This window comes from Coregonus lavaretus, assembly GCF_964263955.1.
Source record: "Coregonus lavaretus genome assembly, contig: HAP1_SCAFFOLD_4024, whole genome shotgun sequence".
Taxonomy (NCBI): domain Eukaryota; kingdom Metazoa; phylum Chordata; class Actinopteri; order Salmoniformes; family Salmonidae; genus Coregonus; species Coregonus lavaretus.
The window spans coordinates 1-15,675 of NW_028164322.1; the positions used below are offsets into that span (position 1 = coordinate 1).

At 46.6% G+C, this 15,675-nt stretch overlaps 1 protein-coding gene and 1 pseudogene across 2 annotated transcripts; one reads left to right on the plus strand and one right to left on the minus strand.

Moving 5' to 3' along the window:
* Positions 1–5,522: 5,522 nt before the first annotated feature.
* On the minus strand, positions 5,523–10,826 carry LOC311117183 (E3 ubiquitin-protein ligase TRIM17-like; annotated as a pseudogene). The gene is made up of 6 exons (XR_014615548.1): positions 10,304–10,826; positions 8,321–8,551; positions 7,281–7,435; positions 7,202–7,246; positions 6,461–6,483; positions 5,523–6,241 (listed from the first exon to the last, which is right to left on the minus strand). The product of XR_014615548.1 is annotated as an E3 ubiquitin-protein ligase TRIM17-like (transcript).
* Positions 10,827–13,100: 2,274 nt separating this feature from the next.
* On the plus strand, positions 13,101–14,736 carry LOC311117184 (endonuclease domain-containing 1 protein-like). Its single transcript, XM_084192160.1, has 2 exons — positions 13,101–13,570; positions 14,054–14,736. The coding sequence occupies exons 1-2, from the start codon at positions 13,283–13,285 to the stop codon at positions 14,660–14,662; spliced, it is 897 nt and encodes a 298-aa protein (XP_084048286.1). The 5' UTR covers positions 13,101–13,282; the 3' UTR covers positions 14,663–14,736.
* The last annotated feature ends 939 nt before the right edge of the window (positions 14,737–15,675 follow it).

The following is a 15,675-nucleotide window of genomic DNA, read 5'->3' on the forward strand; positions in this document are numbered from 1 at the left end:
CCTGGCCTTTGTTGGAACACTCAATCTATCCCCAATCCTCTGGCCCCCTCATATTCCTGGCCTTTGTTGGAACACTAAATCTGTCCCCAATCTCTGGCCCCCTCATATTCCTGGCCTTTGTTGGAACACTCAATCTGTCCCCAATCCTCTGGCCCCCTCATATTCCTGGCCTTTGTTGGAAAACTCAATCTGTCCCCAATCCTCTGGCCCCCTCATATTCCTGGCCATAGTTGGAACACTCAATCTGTCCCCAATCCTATGGCCCCCTCATATTCCTAGCCTTTGTTGGAACACTCAATCTGTCCCCAATCCTCTGGCCCCCTCATATTCCTGACCTTTGTTGGAACACTCAATCTGTCCCCAATCCTCTGGCCCCCCTCATATTCCTGGCCTTTGTTGGAACACTAATTGGATTCTCAGTGAGGTGTTCAGGTCAGCCTTTCATTTGCTAAGGGAGGAGGATGGGAGGAGGAGGGAGGAGGATGGAGGAGGAGAGAGGAGGATGGGAGGAAGAGGGAGGAGGAGGGAGGAGGATGGGAGGAGGAGGGGAGGACGGAGGAGGAGGGAGGAGGAGGGAAGAGGGAGGGAGGAGGATGTGAGGAAGAGGGAGGAGGAGGGAGGAGGATGGAGGAGAGAGGAGGATGGAGGAAGAGGGAGGAGGAGGGAGGAGGATGGGAGGAAGAGGGAGGAGGAGGGAGGAGGATGGAGGAGAGAGGAGGATGGGAGGAAGAGGGAGGAGGATGGGAGGAGGAGGAGGAGGAGGGAGGAGGTGGGAGGAGGAGGAAAGAGGGAAGAGGAGGGAGGGGGAGGGAGGAGGAGGGAAGAGGAGGGAAGAGGAGGGAGGAGGATGGAGGAGGAGGGAAGAGGAGGGAGGAGGATGGGAGGAAGAGGGAGGAGGAGCGAGGAAGATGGAGGAGAGAGGAGGATGGAGGAAGAGGGAGGAGGAGGGAGGAGGATGGGAGGAGGAGGGAGGAGGATGGGAGGAGGAGGGAAGAGGGAAGAGGGGGGAGGGGGAGGGAGGAGGAGGGAAGAGGAGGGAGGAGGATGGGAGGAGGAGGAGGATAGGAGGAAGAGGGAAGAGGAGGGGGAAAAGGGAGGAGGATGGGAGGAGGAGGAAGGAGGATGGGAGGATGAGGGAGGGGGCATGAGTACAGATTCAAAGCTGTTTTGTTGCATAGGAGTTAAAAACATGACGTGTCATCACCATCAAACACGCATGCATGGATAAATACTATTACATTTTATTCATTTAGCAGACGCTCTTATCCAGAGCGACTTACAGTTAGTGAGTGCATACATTTTCATACTGGCCCCCCGTGGGAATCGAACCCACAACCCTGGCGTTGCAAACGCCATGCTCTACCAACTGAGCTACACAGGACTATCACGTAGGCATGACTAAACACACACACACACAGTTGCGGGTGCAAACACACACACACGTGTGCCGTGCACTGACCCCACACACAGACATGCACAATCACAGCTTGCCTTAGAGCATAACTTTAAACTCATCCTTACACAGACATGTATGACAGCTCCACCGATATTTAATTCCACTAAAAGCATCTGCTTTCAATAAATAAGTAATAACTACCTCTGCCCTTCCTTCTCATCCCACAACGGTACTTAGCCCTTAGTCTATAGGATCATGAAGGAGCACAAATAGTTCAGGGATAAATGATGAGCATCGCTCTCCATCACTTCGGCCTATTTCCAATCAGTTTCAGTTCAATAAACAAGGACTATCAATATAACCTAGCCACATACTGTTTGTACCACAAGAGGTTGGTGCCACCTTAATTGGGGAGGATGGGCTCATAGTAATGGCTGGAACGGAATGAATGGAATGGTAATCGAACTCATCAAACACATGATTTCTATGTGTTTGATCTCATTCCATTTACTCCATTCCAGCCATTATTATGAGCCGTCCTCCCCTCGGCAGCCTCCTGTGGTTTGTACTACTACCTACATCTATTATTATGTGTACATTGTGCTGAACTCTGTCTGTATCTTATGTTATGTCTTTATGTCTGCCATATCTGTATGCTTGTAATGACACATGAAACATTTCCTAACAGATTATAAAGTATTCTATACTATTCGCCCCACTGTTTTCTTGACCTCTGACCCCTCCTCTTTCCTCCTCTATTCACCCCTCCCTTCTTAGCCAGCTCTTAACCTCTTTCCGGCTGAAAGAGAAGTTGATAGCATTCAACCTGAAGGATAAGCGCATGGTAACAAACGTTTCTCCAGTTCCTAATGAGGTTTCCATTAATCACATTAAGCCTATCTCCCCCTCCCCCTATCTGTCTGGTCATTAGTTATTGATTGGAGAGCACAAACCCAGACCGGAGAAAAGAGTTTCAATTGCGATAAAAACATCCAGAGTTGCACTGGAGGTCAAAAATAGAGTGGTGTATTTTACAAAGGGATAACTCAGGAGGGCCTGAAGGAAAGATAATGAGAATTAGACAGGTGGATAAGGGAGAGGCAGAAGCCGTGTTTACACCTTGGATTAACATTTGGTTGTCATCCTCCGATCAAGATGATCTGATCACTATCTGATCAAGATTTGTTGTGTCTACACATGGTAATAAAATATGTCTCTTATCTGCCCACTGCTTCCATATTGTGACCAGATTCCCTGGACCCTCCCTGTATGCAAATTAATCCAACCTGCCTTGGACCTCCCTTATGACACCAACTGTATAAATTGTCTGAAAACAGCACACTTTTATAGTCAATCATTTTACACTGATCATTACAGCCTATATTTGTTATCCAACGATTTAAAACTGGGTGTAGGCTACTGTCCCCATATCTTCGAACTGTCCACAGCCATACAAATAAATATTATTTCATATATCCTAATGTTTTAAAAACACTAAAACAGCTTTGTAGGCCTAGAATAATTAGCATACAAAAAGTTTGTATTTCTAAAAACGACTACACCTATAGCCAGACGCCTGGTCAAATTATGAAAACAGATAAAAGCAGCAATGGATCAAAAGTGCAAATGAGCACGCATATAAAGCAAATACAATGGCTTTATAAAGGAATAAAGTGTCAATCAAAAAGTAACCTAAAGAGTCCTTCATATTGTAGGAAGGACTGCATGGACAGTGCGCCTTTACGCATCAGTTTGGACATATTCTGCACTTTATTGCTAGCAATTTGTCTGGAAAATTCTAAAAGATTCACAGAATATAATATAATAAAATCGAAAAGGATTGCATTGTATTGCAGGTGTCCGATTCTTATTTAGTATAGGCCATAACAGTACGAAAGGGACAAAAAAGCGACATGTTGGGAGATCGACCGCGGCCGTGGGTGGGTTTCCTCCAAATCATTGATCATTCAGTAACGGGGTCTCTTTCACTCATCGAGAGTTGATCGACTGATATACTACCATTGCAGAATTTAAACTGAACTACAAATGTATTGGGGATGCATGGGACAGACTATGAAGGAGTCGCAGCAGAAGAGCGTTTGGCAAGGTATAATGTGTAGGCTTAATTGCTGTTTCCACCCATACCTTTACATCTAGCCAGAGGGGACTTTTATAAAATGTCCATAGGCAAGCCACTGTATTATAGCACTGTATTATTTGATATAGCAACTGAATTAGACTGTTCACATGACCAAAAAAGTTGATAAAGCGCTCAGCAGCTTTCTCTCAATATTGCCACAGCACTGTCCAGAATGAACGGATGATCACCCAATACCGAATCCAGCTTTGAATAAAATGGGCATTGGGTTCTCCCGTTTCAACTCCTGCTATTACAGGCCTTTCTGTTCTATGTTTAAAAATATTAGATTTTGCGCTGGCATTGGACGTGGGAACAAGGAGCCCTTCGTCTCTCATTCGGCACAATATGTCTTCATAAATATATGTATTTCTATATGCGCGATCTAATTTCGATTGGACTGCGGCAATTGGTTTCTAATGAAAACCACCATGATCTTAATTCTGGAGGGTTGTAGGACCTAGACAGGAGGAGTATCCAGAGACAGAGGCGAGGTGATTTGAGCCTCTCTGGTTGAGGGGACCCAGGTGTAGTGGTGTGAGGCGCTGAATTATGTTTTTGAAACACTGGGAAATGTATCTGAAATTAAACCCAGGGTTGTTTACTATTCCAATCATAAAACAAAGTCATCTCCTTGATCACAGAGATCTACCTGTAAGCCTATGACCAGTTATTTCTCCTTGTACAGAGAGGGAGGGAGGGAGGGAGGGAGGGAGGGAGGGAGGGAGGGAGGGAGGGAGGGAGGGAGGGAGGGAGGGAGGGAGGGAGGGAGGGAGGGAGGGAGGGAGGGAGGGAGTGAGTGGATGGATAAACAGTAATGTAAAACGGAAGGCTTGTGTTACTGGATGTAGATTAGCCTTGGAGTAATGATATCTATTTACAGATAAGATAAGCAGAGGAACTAGAATAACCTTCATCATTAATTTGTTTGCTAAAGAAGGGATAGATGATGAACTTACTATGGGTCCGATTCAGACTTGAGATAAGTAGACTTAACATGAACTTAAGTAAAAACAATTGACTTTGGTCCATGTTAAGTCAACTTAAGAATAGTTGTGTGCCCATCTGAGGATACAACAGCCTGTGGTGTTATGTTGCAATAGACTTGTAATACCACATACCACAAGCGTATACATGTCCAGCACCAAATATAGAAGGGTTTAGTATTTAACAGCTCTCTTCTTTTTTCATATTGTATTGTGGTATAGGCTGGTAGCTCCTCGCTTATCAAGTTTAAAGTGTCAGAGTTAGAAGGCTGAAACAATGTCTGGGTGATAATCCTACACACAACACACACTTCCTGCGCATACACACACCTGTTCCCGCTTACACACAGCACACTCTCACACACAGACACACATGAACTTAAGACACATGGTCCTGTGGTGCTCTCAGTACTCAGCACCACCTTGACCCTCTGCTCTAATCTGAACCCCTTTCTGACCTGTTAGTTCTACCAAAAATAATTTATTACCACAGCCAATATGTAACATGTTGAAATGTTGAACGCAGCTTCTGTCAGCGCCAGGTGTCTAATCACCAATTAAGGGCGTGGCCCAAGGTATACATGCTTGTCTGTTTCATTCGTCCAGGGGATCCTCTTACTATGTGCAGGTTGGCGTGCCTTGGGAGGACGTGTGTGTTGACCGTAGCCTAGACCAAAGCGATGACAATGGATTGTGAGTATGTTCATGGCAAGGTTGCCCGTAACCACTGGTACCTGTTCCCCTCCCATGGCACGCCTCCCTGGGTATGTATTTTGTGTGTTGGCCAGAAAGAATACGAATATTGATTGAAATATAATACATTGATAGACGATTGAATGTACTGATGGAACTCAGAGGATGATTTAACCCTGTTGTGCGTGTCAGCAGTGATTGTACGGAGCGCTAGGCGTTGAAGACGGTGTCCAATAATCCAATAATACTATGAAATTGTCATTTTATTGTTGGCCATGTCCATTTGTAAGGATAAGAATGTCATGTTTAAGGTACCTTTCAATGAGTTTTTCCATGTGGCTTACTTTATATTGCTCTGGCATGTGCTCTCTTCAAACACAAAACATTCTCCATGGTAACATATTTACAGCAAATGTTAATAAATGACAAAACAGTGAACAATGGTATAGTGTTAGTACATTGGTGAGTATGATGCTGTTTCTCTCACAGCTTCTCTAAACTTCTACTTTCTTGTATTTGGTTCTCAGTGTTCTCTGACATTTGTTAACAGTTCTCTGACAGTTGTTAACAGTTCTCTGACAGTTGTTAACAGTTCTCTGACAGTTGTTAACAGTTCTCTGACATTTGTTAACAGTTCTCTGACAGTTGTTAACAGTTCTCTTACAGTTCTCTGACAGTTCATAACAGTTGTTAACAGTTCATAACAGTTGTTAACAGTTCTCTTACAGTTCTCTGACAGTTCATAACAGTTGTTAACAGTTCGTAACAGTTGTTAACAGTTCTCTCATACCTCCGGGTCCAGGCTAACAATAACAAGAGGCTCACAGTTTCTCCCGTTGATGATTGGCCAGGGGTTGAAGTAGGAGAACACAGGCTCTGTGAACGTGGCGTCTGAGAATGTGAACAGGTGACTCATATCCCCTGCGTCGTAAAACACCACAACACCCCTCCCGTAGTCCAGGTACACCCCTACCCTCCTGGAGGGGTGAGGGGGGTGTAGCAGGCTCTCCTCGTGGTTGGTCAAACGTTCTGAGAGACGGAGAGAGAGAGAGAGATAGAGAGAGACAGAGAGTTTCATTTACCTAGAAAGGCCTGTTTCTGAGTCTTTATCTAATTTACAAAGTACCCTTATAGAACAAATAAAGATGAATTAAACACTGTGTTCATTCAATCATGTGGAGTCATGTGGATGTTGCAGAGCTCTATGAACCGTAGCATCAAATAACAGCCATGGATTTGATGACTTACCCTCCAATAAAATCTTTGATTCCCTGAAAGAAATAACAACAGAGATATGAGGCCATGCTGAGCCACACTCTTCTTCTCCAACTCAGAAACCTTCTACCCTCCTCTTTCCCTTTTCCACCACCACCCTTAACCCCTTTCCCTCCATCCTCTAAAATCCAGATTTCCTCCCTATCTTCTCTCTCCATTACAGTCCCTCTCTCCTCTCTTCCTCCTCTCTCTCCTCTCCTCCTCCTCTCTCGCCTCTCCTTTCCTCCTCCTCCTCTCTCGCCTCTCCTTTCCTCCTCCTCTCTCTCCTCCTCCTCTCTCGCCTCTCCTTTCCTCCTCCTCTCTCTCCTCCTCCTCTCTCACCTCTCCTCTCCTCTCCTCCTCCTCTCTCGCCTCTCCTTTCCTCCTCCTCTCCTCTCCTCCTCCTCCTCCTCTCCTCTCCTCCTCCTCTCTCTCCTCTCTCTCCTCCTCCTCTCTCTCCTCCTCCTCTCTCGCCTCTCCTCTCCTCCTCCTCTCCTCTCCTCTCCTCCTCCTCTCTCGCCTCTCCTTTCCTCCTCCTCTCCTCTCCTCCTCCTCTCTCTCCTCTCCTCCTCCTCTCTCGCCTCTCCTCTCCTCCTCCTCTCTCGCCTCTCCTTTCCTCCTCCTCTCCTTTCCTCCTCCTCTCTCTCCTCCTCCTCTCTCGCCTCTCCTTTCCTCCTCCTCTCCTCTCCTCCTCCTCTCTCGCCTCTCCTTTCCTCCTCCTCTCTCTCCTCTCACCCTGAGTTGTGCCGGGTACTCCTCCTCTTGGAGTTTGATGTGGAGCTGTTCGGTGGTTTGCTCTAATTGGCTGATTTACTCTGTGGTGTGTTTGAGGGCCTCCTCCAATTGGTTGAGCCTCTCTTCCTTCTCCCTCCGCACTCGCTCCTTCACTCTCTCCTCCTCCTGGAGAAGGAACTCCCTCAGACGTCCAAACTCTGCACTCACCTGCTCCTCTATGTCCCCAGCTCGCTCCTGATGTGGGGAGGGACAGAGAAAAATATCAGTGTTACCGACTGGGTATGGAATACATCTAAGAGACGTTGTTAGCCCACTGAGCTTTAGTCATGGTGATAGAGCTAAAACAAGTTTTTATTTTATTTAACCTTTAATGATACGAGTCCATTAAGAACCAATTCCTATTTACAATGACGGGCTTTCCAGAGGCGGAGACAGCAGTGATTATAGAACAATAAAAAAACAAAGACATCACGAAACACAAAACAGACACACACTCCCTTTTCCACCACCACCCTTAACCCCTTTCCCTCCATCCTCTAAAATCCAGATTTCCTCCCTATCTTCTCTCTCCATTACAGTCCCTCTCTCCTCTCTTCCTCCTCTCTCTCCTCTCCTCCTCCTCTCTCGCCTCTCCTTTCCTCCTCCTCCTCTCTCGCCTCTCCTTTCCTCCTCCTCTCTCTCCTCCTCCTCTCTCGCCTCTCCTTTCCTCCTCCTCTCTCTCCTCCTCCTCTCTCGCCTCTCCTCTCCTCCTCCTCTCCTCCTCCTCTCTCGCCTCTCCTTTCCTCCTCCTCTCCTCTCCTCCTCCTCCTCCTCCTCTCCTCCTCCTCTCTCTCCTCCTCCTCTCTCTCCTCCTCCTCTCTCGCCTCTCCTCTCCTCCTCCTCTCCTCTCCTCCTCCTCTCTCGCCTCTCCTTTCCTCCTCCTCTCCTCTCCTCCTCCTCTCTCTCCTCTCCTCCTCCTCTCTCGCCTCTCCTCTCCTCCTCCTCTCTCGCCTCTCCTTTCCTCCTCCTCTCCTTTCCTCCTCCTCTCTCTCCTCCTCCTCTCTCGCCTCTCCTTTCCTCCTCCTCTCCTCTCCTCCTCCTCTCTCGCCTCTCCTTTCCTCCTCCTCTCTCTCCTCTCACCCTGAGTTGTGCCGGGTACTCCTCCTCTTGGAGTTTGATGTGGAGCTGTTCGGCGGTTTGCTCTAATTGGCTGATTTGCTCTGTGGTGTGTTTGAGGGCCTCCTCCAATTGGTTGAGCCTCTCTTCCTTCTCCCTCCGCACTCGCTCCTTCACTCTCTCCTCCTGGAGAAGGAACTCCCTCAGACGTCCAAACTCTGCACTCACCTGCTCCTCTATGTCCCCAGCTCGCTCCTGATGTGGGGAGGGACAGAGAAAAATATCAGTGTTACCGACTGGGTATGGAATACATCTAAGAGACGTTGTTAGCCCACTGAGCTTTAGTCATGGTGATAGAGCTAAAACAAGTTTTTATTTTATTTAACCTTTAATGATACGAGTCCATTAAGAACCAATTCCTATTTACAATGACGGGCTTTCCAGAGGCGGAGACAGCAGTGATTATAGAACAATAAAAAAACAAAGACATCACGAAACACAAAACAGACACACATGGCAACATTTCAATCAATGATAATGTAAGGAGGAGAGAAATGCAGTGTTCCGTTAAAATCTCAGTCAGTTTACTGAAAAGAGTCAAAAGAAAAGGTCACCTCACAGGAACACCTAACCACCTCCGCTACATACACACACACGCACGCACACGCACGCACGCACACACACACGCACGCACGCACACGCACGCACACACACACACACACACACACGCACGCACACACACAAACATTTAATGGCTAGATTGTTGACACACATCCTTACTCATTTCCTGTGCCCCACAGAGAGACAGAGAGACAGAGGGCAGTGAAAGATCAAGTGATTGGCAGACAGTAAGTTTGTCAGCGTGTGACAAACAAGCAGACACATAGACACGCAGGGCATTCCTCCTTAATGGGGCCCACATGACTGTGCTGTGCTCATCTTAAAGGTAGGACTCCCTGACATCCTGCTCATTCTGTATCTGCCTCAAACACATGTACACTGTATAACCAGCACATCTTTTATTGACTTTACCTTGGGAGAGGGAGAGTCCCGGGCCCATCCTAAATTCTAGCATTGACCTTATCCCTGCTTAGTGCTAACTAAGGCCGGTATTTTACCTCATTCTCGTGGTGTGTGCTTACATTAGGTGTGTGAGAATGTGTGTGTGTGTTTATGTGTGTGTGTGTGTCTGCAATGTCTCTGAGAGGAAGAATGGGTAAACACTAATCCCATAATCTGTATAATAATCTCAGAGTGCCACTGTGCATTAGACATTCCCAACAGTCCAATATTTGATGTGACACCTGACAACATAATTGTATTGACAAAGCCTTTATAATTAAACTCATTTGCATGTGCTTGGGTGAGACAACGCAGGAGAATGTTGCATGGCCAACAGAAATTCTGGTTCAGACTAAGGGATGACGGGCAATGCAAACCAGAAGCCTCTCGCTGACGCACACACACGCAGTCAGTATACCTTGATGAGCATGATCTTGTTGTTGGTCTGGACATTTACATTTTAGTCATTTAGCAGACGCTCTTATCCAGAGCGACTTACAGTTAGTGAATACATATATATATTTTTTTATACTGGCCCCCCGTGGGAATTGAACCCACAACCCTGGCGTTGCAAACGCCATGCTCTATCAACTGAGCTACATCCCTGCCGGCCATTCCCTCCCCTACCCTGGATGACGCTGGGCCAATTGTGCGCCACCCATGAGTCTCCCGGTCGCGGCCGGCTGCGACAGAGCCTGGATTCGAACCAGGATCTCTAGTGGCACAGTTAGCACTGCGATGCAGTGCCTTAGACCACTGCGCCACTCAGGAGTCTGGACCTGATGGAGAGAAGCCTGTCCTGTCTGGAGCTGTCCTCCAGGGCTATGGACACATTCCAATGCACCAGGTCCCTGTGACAGTGATATTATTAACCCATATGTATTTCTATAGCAAAACACCTATATAGGTAGACACATAAATACAAAATATTGTCCAAAGTGTTACCTTGTAGTTCTCGAACGCCTCGTTGATGGGGATGACGTTGTGCGTCTTGTGGCCTCGGGACATCCCGCACACCAGGCAGATCGCGAGCTGATCATCCTCACAGTATAGCTTCAGCTTCTCCTCGTGCTTCTCGCACAGGTCTGGCTCGTGGCGCTGTGAAGAACCGGTGAAACTGAAACCGGAGCTGGGCATACTGGCCCCCTTCGTCGTTCTTCTGTATCCTCCTGCGCGCGCTCCGGGTCCCCGGGTTTCCCATCCATGGATCGGGCTCTCCTCACGGTGTCCACAACGTTACACAGAAGCGAGTTGGGACGCAACTTCTGAGGGCATGTCTTCCGGAACTGCGGGCAGGTTTGGTGCTCGTCGTACTTGCTCTCCCAGCACTGCGTAATGCACACACGACATAAGTGGTGTCCGCACTCGAGAATCACCGGCTCACGGAAGAGCTCGAGGCATACGGGACAGGTGTGCAGCTCCTTGAGGAGCTATGTAGCTCCTCAAGCGAGCTGGCGTCAGTAGCCATTCCGAGCCGTCTGCTCACTGAAGGGACAGGGGGCTGCGCTCAGTGGAAAGTTCACTCTTCCGTATTTGAGAGGGCGTGGTATGTATGAACTGACAGCGTCTGAGTTCCTCTGTTTTCACGGAAGAGGGTGAAGACATGCTTCTACAAGTCCACAGATCCCGCGGGCAGCCGCGTAGTGAACCAGGTATCTCTCTGGCCCAGTTTCCTTTAGGCTCCTAGCTCCTACTTCTATAAATCCCTCAAGCGTTCATACATCTAAAAAGGACTGGATAGTTGAAATGGAGCCTCTGGGCTATAGGAGTTGCCTAAATGTAGTGTAACTGTAATGTATGTAAGTGTGTCCATCGGTGAAAGTAGATTTCATTTCTTACGGGTATGGGACACCCAAGTGCGCGCACACATGTTTTTTTTTTTATAGCCTAGGGGTGTAATCATATAATTACATATAGTATCCCTATTAATTTAATATATGATCTCCGTGGTCCTAGTAGCCTAGGCCAGGTAAAGATTTGTCATATCACTTTTAACATGCAATACCTTTTAGCATAGGCGGCGCGTGGGTTTCAAGTTTTGGGAAGCTCATTTTCACCATAAACATGCACCTTTATAATAAAGCATTCCATGCATTTTCGCATTTGCAGACTTATGTAAGATAGCTTACTATGCCTAATGTGATGATTAGATTGGATAGTCATAATTTAGGATAATAATATAACTCAATCACTGTTCGCAAAAAAGACTGTTCAATGCAGCGCGTAGTGGCGTAGAGTAGGCCTAGGCTAAAGGCCTATCAGATACATTTCTTGTTGGCCTTTTATCAACACATGTCATGCTATTCTGCTACACTTTATATGATTGGAGACGTTAGCAGAATATTTTTTAATACTACAAAAATTACAAGTTAGCCTACACTGCCGACACTGACAAATACAATATGTTATCCATAACCAAAAACAAACTAAAGTGGCACTGACCCAATGCTAAAGACTGTGAATGTGCACACTCACCGGGGATATGGCCGATGTTCTCCACTGGTGCCAATAAGATAGGCTAATGTTCGCTCAATTAAGTTAAAATACAGATTGGGGTGTTTTCATTGTCATATTTTTTTTTTTTTTTTTTTTTTACAGCAATAGCCATTTGCTTTCCAAACGGGTTTTCCGCAATTGTATTTTTAAATATTGCGATATGCCTGGCTGTGTCGTTAAGAAGCTAATTGTCCTCTGTGGCCAAATCATGCTTTCTGGTATAGTAGCCTATTGTAAATGTTTTTGTGTGTGTATAGACAGGTGTAAGCTAATTAGGCTATATAATTTTGCCAATAATTTACTATAGGGAAAGCTTCCCCTATCCTTATGGTCGCGCCGCGGATGCAAATGTGGCATAAACACAACCAGTCATGTTAATATCTGATTGTCAAACAATCACTTAACAAAGGCATTGCTGTAGGCTACCTGCGCACATTCGTCCACTCACAAAATAATTCCAGCACCCAAACCCCAACAGTGCACTTGTAGCCTGAATCGCATCCACAGTTTTTTTTCAATAATAATGTATTTTATGAGGTATTTTGTGTTAATTGCAATAGGCTCACGTTTTACCTGTACGGCTTACCCCCATTATTTATTTTGTCAGTACGCTGTACCAGCTTACTTTCACCCCTGAGTGTGTCAGATGAGTCTGTGACTAGGCTTTAAACCAGGTGTTGTCCTGAGGGTTCGAAACATACCAGAACACTGCCTTGAAAAGCCGAGGCTGGTAAATGAGTCAGCACTCTGAATAAATACTTTTTGAGGAAGGAGAAGGGAAACTGATAACGCATAAACATACTTGAACCTTAACCTATATCCATCAGTAGTATGTCAGCAGCTTTCTATTCCACCGAGGGGGAACGGGGAAATACCTATGGGTTTTCAAATGAAACCTGCTCTCTGTCACATTTTGGGTGCCAGTAACTCTAGTTTCATTCAGTCAGCTCAGTTTCAGTGACATGTGTAGATTTAATGCAGAGGCTTTTTCCATTTCTGTTCCAATGAGAACCTCTATCAGGACAACCTGTCACTCCAATGGTAAAAAAAAGGGTAGTGACCATGTGTGTCCCAGAAGTGCTGTATATTTCCCAGAAGACACTATAGTCAGCAGGGGGAAGTTCAGTTGCATCTCAAGGAAACAGAAGGGGAGGAGAGGAGTCAGATGAAGGTGTCACCCTCTGAGTTTCTGCTCACTGGGTATAAAAGACCTCGGAAGCAAGGTTGATAGAAGACCACTCTCCATCAATTACACAGGTGACTCAACAGACAGTGAACAGAAGAGTAGGGCTCTCTGTAGAGAACTGAACTGAGTTGGCCAGGAGTGGACTGAGCTAGACTACATTGGACGACAGTCTGTGACTAGTTTCGGCTGAGAGATACACAGGCTTTCTCTATAACACACACAGTCCAGTGCTCAGCAGGAGGATGCCTGTCTCATGTAGGGGGGCTCTGCTCATGCTTCTAGCCAGTCTTGGAGGTCTGATCTGGGGGGAGGTGGGTGACTTCACCCCTTGCCTCTGTTTCTTCTACATGGAGACTCCCCCAAAAGGCATGGGGGGAGAGGGGTACCAGCCAATCTGCCAGCGCTACAGGAACCAGTACCACTTTGCCAGCCTGTACCAGCGCCAGCGCCGTGCCACCCTCTACTCTGCCTACATACTTACCCCTGGAGGAGGCAAACGGCCCAGGAACAAGTGGATGTATGAACCACAGGTGAGGAGTATGTCTCTGTGTGTAACGTAACTGTGTATTCAATTCAGGGTCTATTCCATTTGATTCTACTCAATTCAAGAAAAAATACTATTTATGGTGTGCGTGTGTGTGTGTAGGTGTGGATGTGGGTTTGTGTGAAGCCAGCAGTTCTTAGAAAAGTGGTTAAGCGGCGTGACTTCTCTCAACCAAAGCAATTCATCTGGGAAATATTCTGTTTCTGTTTCTCTTTTTAAACTTAAACCACTATCTAGTGATTTCCAGGAACAAAAAGACTGGATCATAATTGAAGCTCGGAAGCTCTGTTTATGTTTTTATTTTCTTATACCCAACAGCTCAGAGTAATTACCAGTGGTAGAATTGGTTATTACAATGCAATAAGCACTGTAAAAAGATGGGGGGAAAACATGTATAAACATATAGGTTGAACCATCTTTCTCTCTGTGTCGGTTATAGTCTCAGTGTTCCCTCTCTCTGTGTTCTAAGTTGGCATTCTCCGGTGCCAGTCCAGAGATGCATAGTTTCCCGCGGCATGGCTCCGTGGACCAGAACGTGGTGGAGAGCCAGGCGGTGCTCCAGGACTACAACAGCTCCTCCTACACCAAGGGTCACCTCAACCCCAGCCTGCACCACCAGGCCCCAGAGGACCGCCGGGCCACCTTCACCCTCACCAACGTGGTTCCTCAGCGGGCAGCCTCAAACTCTGGCCCCTGGGCTCAGCTGGAGGCTGAGGTGAGGGCCCGGATGGGTAACTACTGCATTGGGCCAGCGTATGTGGTAACAGGGGTGCTGCCATACCTCTCTGAGCGCTGGATGGCCAACCGGGTGGCGGTGCCAGAGTACATGTGGTCTGCCTACTGCTGCCCCTCCTACAACTCTAGTCTCCCCGCCTCACGGAGACCCTACTTCCCATCATATGCCGCTGTGGGCCGCAACGACCCCCATAGTGGAGGAGAGATTGTACCGGTGGACCCCCAGGCGAAGGCCTCTGTTCGGGGGTACGATGTGAGGTGGATGCCCCTGGACACTGTGGAGACTATTCTACAGCAGAGACTGGGTGTCCACATCAGCCTGTTTCACAATCAATGTTTGTGAGCAGGTGTGGTAGTTACGTAATGGGCTGTTGTATGGGCTGTCCCTATTCAGTGAAAAATAAAATGCTACAGTGGAACATAATATATTTGGTGATTTAAGATCTTTGAACTAGTTTGCAGACCAGTCACAGCACACACAGACACACACACAGACACAGACACACACACACATACACACACACACACACACACACACACACACACACACACACACACACACACACACACACACACACACACACACACACACAGTCTTGTACAACTAACCTTGTGGGGACACACAATTCAGTCCCATTCAAAATCCTATTTTCCCTAACCCTAAACCTAAACCTAACCCGTACCCTAACCCGTACCCGTACCCTTACCCTAACCTTAACCTTAACCCTAACCCAAAAACCTAACCTTAACCCTAACTGTAAACCTAACCCTAGCTCCTAACCCTAACCCTAAAACTAACCCTAGTTCCTAACCCTAAACCTAATTCTAACCCTAACACTAATTCTAACCTTAAACCTAAACCCCCTAGAAATTTTTGTTTGGTTTCTATTCTTGTGGGGACTTCTGGTCCCCACAAGTATAGTTAAACACGTACACAGACACACACACACACACACACACACACACACACACACACACACACACACACACACACACACACACACACACACACACACACACACACACACACACACACGCACGCACACACACACACACACACAAGATACATAAATATATGATAACAATTGCATATTCCACACACTGCTAACAGATTTCTATAATTTGAAAAAACAACAACAAATATGGAACTATTCAGCTATTCAATTTCAATAATCCTCCTAGAGATAAAAACAACAGATTCTGTGTATCAGCTAACAAACAGTCAAACTCCTAAACTACAATAACCAATTTAGAATAAACAAATAAAAACTCCCTCAACACAGAACTTCCCAAACCCCAAACTGTGAATGGAATCGTCTCCAAATACAAATGAAACCTTGCTCACGTGTTGTGCAG